Below are 10,116 nucleotides of genomic sequence, written 5' to 3'. Positions count from 1 at the left end.
TCAGTGCATGGCTGAAGTGCAAGTGCAGGAGGGAGCTCGTACTCCCCTGCTGCTGCTACTGATGCTAGAAGATCCCGTGGGTCAGCTGTTGAGTTCTCAGAGCTTGCTCGCAATCTGGATACACTTATGTTAACTAATGTGCATACAACTTTATCCAATCATGCTATCTACACCATTTTCAAGCCTTTTGAAGTAGTCCTCCGTATCCGTCTTAGATATGTCGGTAAATGTCGGTCCAATCGGTATTATGTGTCCTTTGCTTCTAGTAATGCTATCAAAACCGTTTTTGAGATAATAAATTCCCTGTCTTTAGGAGAGACCAACCTTACTGTCGAGCTGATTTCATCAAACAATTTAGTTGACAGTGAAAATGACTACAGCCCCAACATCTCTGATGATGCTAAAAAGCATATTCCTAAGGTGCGCCACGCTCCTACACCTTACTGGTCTGTGGCCTGTTGTAGGGAAGGACGAGATAAATTCATCCACGCTACTAGGTATGCAGAGAGAGAGAGAGAGAGAGAGAGAGAGAGGGGGGGGAGAGAGAGTTCCCTGACGATAACTTTAAGAAGTATGGTAAGGATGTCATAATTCGAGCTAAGGATCTAACACAGGCTATGATGCTCCTCCATCCACCTTGTCCAACTGACTGTTGGTCATGCAGGCGCTCCGTGCAGGATTGGACAGCACTCAATGGGCTCAAGGATGGAGATAATATGTGTTACATCTGCCTTCTGTACATTTCCGTTCCTCAGAAAGCCTTAGCCGCTATGTTCTCCAAGGCAGAGTGGGGAGCCATGACAACTGCCGAGGCTCTTGGCTAGATGTGCGACTCGCATCCAACCAGGCGATGCCGTAGTCGAACTTTTTTTCAGTGTTGTGCAGGTCTCCGGCGAGCCAGTGAGTGTTTTACTTTCTTAGTGTCGTCGGATCGTAAGTTCAGCACCGGTTGGCGCCCCGACTGTCTTGGAGGGGAGTGTCCGTTGTAGTTTAGCCTGACAACTCTGAGACGATGCATGCTGGAAACCTTGCAGTTTTCCTGCAAAGGAACAGAGCTAAGCGTCCCATTCTGGTAGCTCATAGACAATGAAGCGCACCTCTTACCAGGCGTTTCACTGCCCAGTCCTACAGACTTACATCAAAAATACTTGTATGGAGGTCCTGTCTCTTCTAAGGATACTGGCCCATGCCTCCCAGAGGCCTGATTGGCAGACACTCATCTTACACCGATGTCTTGTTCTTCCTAAGTTATAATATGATTGTAAGGTTTATTCTTCGACCACGGAGGCTCGCCACCGTGTGCTCAACTCTGTCTATAATGCAGGTGTTAGTTTGGTAACTGGTGAGTTTCGGTCATTCTCAGTTCCTAGTTTACACTGGCGTCCTCCCATTGGATTTACTTCGCTAATCGGCGTTATTACAGTGTTGGTATAGACTTCACCACCTTCTAAATTTCTCAATTTCCGTTCGGGAGTACATGCTTCTCGTCCAAGCTTCCCTATACCTTTTGGTTTTAGGGTTACGTCTATCATGGCGACGTTATCTGTACCTACCGTCACAGTTTGACATCATCGGCTGCCTGGGATCAATAACTGGCAACTCCTCACGTGTTTCTGTATGCAGACCTGCTATTACAAACAAGAACACACATATAGGGATATAGGAAAACATGCATCTCAAGATAAATGAATTGTACCAAAATCTAGGATCATTAAAGGCATGTAATGTAACTTTACTTTATTGACAGATCCTGTACCGCAATGTTTCCTGGCGGTCAAATAACAACTAACCAGAACAGCAAAGATGTCTCGATTACAATTACCTATATGTTAAGATGAGGCACCACATCTGTATTCTTACTGGGCCTAAATTCACCTAAAACAAAAACAAAACAACAACAACAACAAAAATATTGTGTTTGCATTGAAACTACGGACGCCGGTAAATCACTAATTCACTTTTAAGGCACTTGGTGAAAGGAGAAGGACATCTGGCGAGGAAAGTCTATGAAATTTTAAACAAAAGAAGAGTCTCGTTCATCCGTGGTTTTGACTCGTGAAGGATCCGGTTTCAGTTTTCTCTAGCAAGTCACAAGAGTTGATTCAGACGTTGAGGTTTTGTCACTCACGGTACTTGTTGTTTCAGGAGTAGTAGTAGTTGGTTCAGTAGTAGTAGTAGTAGTTGTCTCAGTAGTAGTAGTGGTTGGCTCAGTAGTAGTAGTGGTTGGCTCAGTAGTAGTAGTTGCCTCAGTAGTAGTAGTGGTTGGCTCAGTAGTAGTAGTGGTTGCCTCAGTAGTAGTAGTGGTTGGCTCAGTAGTAGTAGTGGTTGCCTCAGTAGTAGTAGTGGTTGGTTCAGTAGTAGTAGTGGTTGGCTCAGTAGTAGTAGTAGTGGTTGGCTCAGTAGTAGTAGTTGCCTCAGTAGTAGTGGTAGTTGGCTCAGTGGTAGTGGTAGTTGCTTCAGTAGTCGTAGTAGTTGCCTCAGTAGTAGTAGTAGTAGTAGTTGCCTCAGTAGTAGTGGTAGTTGCCTCAGTGGTAGTAGTAGTTGCCTCAGTAGTAGTGGCAGTTGTGGGCTCAGTGGTAGTAGTAGTTGCTTCTGTGGTAGTGGTTGTTGCCTCAGTAGTAGTAGTAGTTGTAGTTGGCTCAGCGGTGGTGGTAGTAGGATTATTTCGGCACCAGATGTAGCAGCGGTAACCTTTGGCGTTGGTATTGGAGTTGGTGGCGAAGGTGATGCGCGTCCAGCCTGTTGTGGTCAGGGTCCCGTCTGGAGAGTCCGTGCCACAGTTTCTGCAACACAGCAAGGTTCTCGTGAGATGCAACTTTCAGGCATCACACTGCAGAGTATAGATTCCGTATTGCGTCCCGAAATTATGGTGATATATGTACGAAAGTGTGTGTGTGTGTGTGTGTGTGTGTCTGTGTGTGTGTGTGTGTGTGTGTGTGTGTGTGTGTGTGTGTGTGTGTGTGTGTATACGATAATTCATACATGCCATAATTTCCTATAATAGAAGAAAAAAGCAATTCCACATTCCTACTGTACTTCACTTTCTCACTTGTGGTTGTGCAGATGATTAACATATCACATTAACAAACCCAAGAGTGCCATGCATATTACCTGCTTGAGTCTGTGTTTCTGTACTTGATAATCAGACGATCGTTATCGCAGTTAGTAGAATCCTCGAGCTCGAAAACAGGACAGATGAATTCCAAGTAGGTCGAGCTCTCTTCGTTGCACTGGATCTCGTATTGGCACCTATATGAGCCGCCGCGGGAGATGAAAACAAATTTGAGCGAACTGTATCCTTGTATAACCACATCTGGTGGTTTGAATGGCTCTCTCTGAATTAATGTGGAAATTATAAATCATGATAACATTTAGAAAAAAAGAGATGTTAGGTTACAGTGCGCAGGTCACCTGTCACTGTCGTCGTAGTTTTGAGGATAGTTCGGAGACTGGATGACCACCCTCTCTCCCGGATTCATTGTTGTACTGCCACAAGTGAGTGTGTCCAAGGCCTCCACACTCACCGTTGCCAGCACCACCGCCAGCATTGTTGCCTTCGTCAGCATCATCCTGAAACATTCATGTCAACGATCAACAAACGCCTTACTAGTGGTAAAGCCAGGCAAAGATACAGTGGCTTAATATGCATGTCTGATTTTGTGAGGCGCTTAATTTTCGTTGCTAACGTTAATGCCTCGAGTGGTTTAGGAGCATAATACCGCTCCTTTTCTGATATCAAAGTGCTTGGCATGTTTCAGGAATGTGATGCACGACACAACTCCATAAAAAAAAAAAAAAAATCGAGGTAAAACCTTTTTATTTAGAGTAATCTTGCACGTCTGCTTAGCCTGCGAGCAATATTCAGGAATACTGTCATTGCAACTCTTACCCTAGTACAGTGCCCTTGCATGGATATAACTTTGTAAGTACAATATATTGATTTTGTGGGTCATGAGTGACTGTAGATGAATACTTACTGTAGATGATTATATATATATATATATATATATATATATATATATATATATATATATATATATATATATATATATATATATATATATATATATATATATATATATATATATATATATATATATATATATATATATATATATATATATATATATATATATATATATATATATATATATATATATATATATATATATATATATATATATATATATATATATATATATATATATATATATATATATATATATATATATATATATATATATATATATATATATATATATATATATATATATATATATATATATATATATATATATATATATATATATATATATATATATATATATATATATATATATATATATATATATATATATATATATATATATATATATATATATATATATATATATATATATATATATATATATATATATATATATATATATATATATATATATATATATATATATATATATATATATATATATATATATATATATATATATATATATATATATATATATATATATATATATATATATATATATATATATATATATATATATATATATATATATATATATATATATATATATATATATATATATATATATATATATATATATATATATATATATATATATATATATATATATATATATATATATATATATATAAAACATTTTGTATATTTCGATTATTAAAGTTTCAAGGCCACGGACCGTGAAATTCGCACCATCCTCGAGTCTATTCCATTTTGGCATGGTAACACTGAGAGAAATACTTACGTTGGCTAGTGTTGCTGCGACCACTGAGGGGGATCTGACTGCGGTGCACGGTGGCCTCACTAATATATTAGGTGCCGCCTTTCCCGACACTGTCCTTGTTGTTGACTCAAGTGTTGGTTTTTTTGTTAGCATGTAGTCACCCTTCTCTAATTAAGATAAATTGATGAATCTCATGAAATCCATTTTTACGAAATATGAAAGTCAGTGTACACATAATTTTCTGCGGTACAAGTCTATGAAGTTGATGGTGTCGAGTTTCGCTTTACCCTTCACGCACTGCTGGAACTCAGGTTGGTGACATTTCTAAACACTGTTAGCGATGCAGGCACGCTGGTACTACTGTCTTTGGTTCTCAAGTGTCGTCTAAAAGCTGTAGGCATTGTGTTTAGGCTGAGACAAAAGCTACAGGCAAGATTTTTATTTTATTTATTTATATTTATTTATTTATTTATTTATTTATTTTTCACTGCTACTGTTGAATTATTTCAAATAGTGCCAAGACAAAACCTTGTGCTGTTCAATGCATCCAAAACCTATTTTTTTCACTACTCGACACAATCCTCCAGACAGCTGTCCCGTGTTCTCCCCTAAAATGAACACACTTCAATTATTCTTTTCTTAAAATTTCAACTAGAAATTTTACTCAAGTATCTTGCTAGAGCAACTTGTTAGCATCCGGATTAACGAAATAATAGTGATACTGACACATAATTCTCTCTCTCTCTCTCTCTCTCTCTCTCTCTCTCTCTCTCTCTCTCTCTCTCTCTCTCTCTCTCTCTCTCTCTCTCTCTCTCTCTCTCTCTCTCTCTATATATATATATATATATATATATATATATATATATATATATATATATATATATATATATATATATACACACACACACACACACACACACGAGTATATTATAATGTGTGAGTGTGTCAAGGTGTGTGTGTGTGTGTGTGTGACGGTTTCCTTGATGTGCCACTCCAATGTAGGCGCCGCCACACGGCAGCGGGTCAGTGAAGGCGTTATCAGCGCATTGAGGCGTGGGAGTCTCCAAGCAAACAAACACAGCGAGGTACATGAATACCCGTAACGAACCTCATGTTTGCATCCCAGTGGCAAGTCTTAATAAACCTTCATTCAGCGATATCTGCCTCTTCCAACTCTACTTCCACCTAAGGGACTCATTCCGCTACCGTGATTACCTCCTTCAAAAACTTTTCGTGTTTGTTTGATGTGTGGAGTGACGCAATCTGGGGCATTTAAAAACTTACATAGCACCACTTCAGTACCAATTCATATATTTAAGTTTACATTCAATTTATATGTTAAAACATGGTACTTAATTTCAAATTACCTACAGTATATATTTGGAAATACCTTCGCAATAACTGGAAAAGCTATAAGCGAAAAACTTTTGTAAATAATGTATTTGAGAAAAACCATAGCAAAATTATTTCAGAGAGGACAACTCAAGAAGCTTTTAAAAAACTTATCCATATTTTTCTACATTAGTTTGTGAAAAATCTCATATACGTACTTGAACTTTACTTCTTAACTGGGCCCTTTTTTTTTCACTGAGATTATGACATATGTGGCTATCGAAGGTAGTCCTTATGTAATTGTTCCCTTACAAAACTAGCTGTTGTCCTAAGATTCATCACTGTTCAGCTGTTAAGTATCTGCTGGTCACCACGTGAAGCTAGTGCAGTATGGTTGTCACCATCATCATTTTGTTTATATTGAATCAGATTTTACACACACCCTCTCACCATCTGAATTCCTTATAATAATTTTAACAATCAGGACGAAAGCATAATTGTGTACCATGGTGACGGTTCACAGGGTGGTTCACTTATAATCCACTCAACATTTGCAGTGTTGATAGTGTAGGAAACTCAGTCCTTCAGTGTTCATCAACAACTTTGGGTTTCCTCTCCCATCACTGCCCATCCTGGTGAACTAAGATTAACTTTGCTATCCTCCACGACCTAGAGCAACTGGTGCAACACCCTACTCATAATTTATCTTCTTGTAGATATGCCCAACATTCTTGACCTTTTCCTAACCTCTAATCCTTCAGTTTATACTGTTACTCTATCTTCTCCATTGGGCATCTCCAATCACAACCTCATATCTGTATCTCGTCCTATCTCTCCAATCCCTCCTCAGTATCCCTCCTCAGAAAGCAGAGGTGCCTTTGGCATTTTGGCGTTGCCAGTGGGGGGGACCTGAGGAGGTATTATTCCGATTTTTCTTGGAATGACTACTGCTTCCTTGTCGGAGACCTGTCTCTGTGTGCTGAGCACATAACAGAGGTGATAATGTCTGGCATGGAGGCATACATTCCTCACTCTTTCTCTCATCCTTAACCTTCCAAGCCTTGGTTTAACACAGCTTGTTTTCATACTATACATTATAGAGAGGTGGTCCACAAATGGTACTTGAGCCTTCCATCACCTGAATTTCATGCATTCTATAAAGCACTTTGTAGAGGAGAGGTGGTGTTCTACAGATTGAAAATTAGATCTAAGGATGTGAATGTTGCAGAAGTTAATGAAGAAAAAGTTGAAGGGGGTGTCAATACACTTATGTTGGATACCGGAAGAGCAGTCCGACATGAGGACATTAATTTTGTTGTCATCTCCCCAGACAGAGACTCCAAGGCTGGTGCAGGAGTTACCATATTCAATTTAGGATTTTGGGTGAAGGTGTGTCTGTGTATTTTTGTGTAAAGGAAGAGATTTCCCTTTAGAGGGCAGGCTGTGACTGCCCCCCTTGTGTTGTGAGACACAAAGGGAAACATTCAGTGATATCACAGCTGGGTAATTAATAAGTTTACAGCACCCTCTGATCCAGTAGAAGTAATTATCATTTTGGCAGGTGTCTATTGTTTCCTCCTGGTACACACACACACACACATACACACACACACACACATGCACAAGATTGCAGAGTGTGACCATGTGTTTAAGGGAAAAGTTATGTGCACGGCACATAAATTAAGGAGGCTTTAAAGTGACTTAGAACACCTGACTTCTTACCTCTAAAATTTCTGATTGGGACAGAGCAAACTTAGTATTGTTCAATGTGTCGAAAACTCAGCTCCTCCATCTATAAACTCAACACAACCTTCCAGATAAGTACACCCTCTTCATGAATGACAATCAGCTGTCCTTCTCTTCTTCACTGAACATCTCTGATCTGCCCTTTACATCTAAACTGGAAACTTTGCATCTCATCTCTATGCTGATGATACCACCCTGCACTTTTCCACGTCTTTTCATAGACATCCAACCCTTCAGGAGGTAAACATATCACGCAGGGAAGCCACAGAATGCTTGACTTCTGATCTTTCTAAAATTTCTGATTGGGGCAGAGCAAACTTGGTATTGTTCAATGCCTCAAAAACTCAATTCCTCCATCTATCAACTCGACACAACCTTCCAGACAACTATCCCCTCTTCTTCAATGACACTCAACTGTCCCCCTCTTCTACACTGAACATCCTCGGTCTGTCCTTTACTTATAATCTGAACTGGAAACTTCACATCTCATCTCTAGCTAAAACAGCTTCTATGAAGTTAGGCGTTCTGAGACGTCTCCACCAGTTTTTCTCACCCCCCCAGCTGCTAACTCTGTACAAGGGCCTTATCCATCCATGTATGGAGTATGCTTCACATGTCTGGGGGGTTCCACTCATACTGCTCTTCTAGACAGGGTGGAATCAAAAGCTTTTCGTCTCATCAACTCCTCTCCTCTAACTGACTGTCTTCAGCCTCTCTCTCACCGCCGCAATGTTGCATATCTAGCTGTCCTCTACTGCTATTTTTATGCTAACTGCTCTTCTGATCTTGCTAACTGCATGCCTCCCCTCCTTCTGTGGCCTCGCTGCACAAGACTTTCTTCTTTCTCTCACCCCTATTCTGTCCACCTCTCTAACACAAGAGTTAACCAGTATTCTCAATCATTCATCCCTTTCTCTGGTAAACTCTGGAACTCCCTGCCTGCTTCTGTATTTCCACCTTCCTATGACTTGAATTCCTTCAAGAGGGAGGTTTCAAGACACTTATTCATCAATTTTTGACCACTACTTTGACCCTTTTATGGGACTGGCATTTCAGTGGGCATATTTTTTTATTGGATTTTTGCTGCCCTTGGCCAGTGTCCTTCCTACATAGAAAAAATAAATAAATAAATAAAATAAAACAGCTTCTATGAAGTTAGGTGTTCTGGGTTATCTCCGCCAGTTTTTCTCACCATCCCTGCAACAACTGCTAACTCTGTACAGGGGCCTTATCTGTCCATGTGTGGAGTATGCTTCACATGTATAGGGACTTCCACTTATATGCCCTTTTAGTCAGAGTGGAATCTAAAGCTTTTCATCTCATTAACTCCTCTCTGTCTTTAGCCTCTCTCTCAATGCTGCTATGTTGCATCTCTTGTTATCTTCTATCTCTGTTTTCATGCTAACTGCTCTTCTGATCTTACTAACTGCATGCCTTCTCTCCTCCTGCAGCCTAGCTGCACAAGACTTTCTTCTTTCTCTCGTCCTTATTCTGTCTACCTCTCTAATGCAAGAGTTAACCAGTATTCTCAATCATTCATCCCTTTCTCTGGCAAACTGGAACTCCCTTCCTGCTTCTGCATTTCCTCCTTCCTATGACTTGAACTCTTTCAAGAGAGAGGTTTGAAGACACTTATCCTCTGCTACTTGATCATTCTAATTGACATTGCTCTAGGAACTGGCATTTAAATGTGATTCCTTTTTTATTCAAATTTTTGTTGCCCTTGACCAGTGCCCCTCTTTCATAAAAAATAAATAAATAAATTGTTCATAATGTGCAGTGAGCTTTACTTCTATGAATTTACTCATTTTCTATGCCATTTTAATTATACAAATACACTTTTTTATTTTTTTAAGCACTGCACTTCATTACCTCTGGTATTATCCCTTGTTCTGACTAGACCACATTTTTGGGCACAATAGAACATCTTAATATTGTATCTGTTGTGCCCTACCTGGAGCTAAGTCAAACTACATTGTATCTATGGTTATTTTGTCCATAAACACACTCTTCCATACTTCTTAAGTCACTTTAAATCCTTCTAAATTTACATGCCATGCACACAGCTTTTCTCTTGAACACGTGGTCACTCTCTGGAATCTTGTGTGTGTGTGTGTGTGTGTGTGTGTGTGTGCTTACTTGCAGTATACAAGGTCTTGGATAAACTTGTGTGATGTTGCTTTCACATCAATGTTCATGCGGGTTTTTTTTTCAACTGATGGAACTTATCTTTATCACATCTATGCCATTCCAGACGTCTGCATTTCTTCTGGGGTAAGCTGTCTTA

General features: G+C 39.2%; 1 protein-coding gene across 1 annotated transcript; it reads right to left on the bottom strand.

Moving 5' to 3' along the window:
- Nucleotides 1–1,722: 1,722 nt before the first annotated feature.
- Nucleotides 1,723–4,909, bottom strand: LOC135111113 (integumentary mucin C.1-like). The gene is made up of 4 exons (XM_064024080.1): nucleotides 4,773–4,909; nucleotides 3,412–3,570; nucleotides 3,112–3,249; nucleotides 1,723–2,783 (listed from the first exon to the last, which is right to left on the bottom strand). Exons 2-4 carry the CDS (start codon nucleotides 3,567–3,569, stop codon nucleotides 2,081–2,083), a joined length of 999 nt encoding a protein of 332 aa, XP_063880150.1. The 5' UTR covers nucleotide 3,570; nucleotides 4,773–4,909; the 3' UTR covers nucleotides 1,723–2,080.
- Between the last annotated feature and the right edge of the window lie 5,207 nt (nucleotides 4,910–10,116).

This window comes from Scylla paramamosain, chromosome 2, assembly GCF_035594125.1.
Source record: "Scylla paramamosain isolate STU-SP2022 chromosome 2, ASM3559412v1, whole genome shotgun sequence".
In the NCBI taxonomy this organism is placed as follows: domain Eukaryota; kingdom Metazoa; phylum Arthropoda; class Malacostraca; order Decapoda; family Portunidae; genus Scylla; species Scylla paramamosain.
This window is presented reverse-complemented; position numbering and strand designations above follow the sequence as displayed.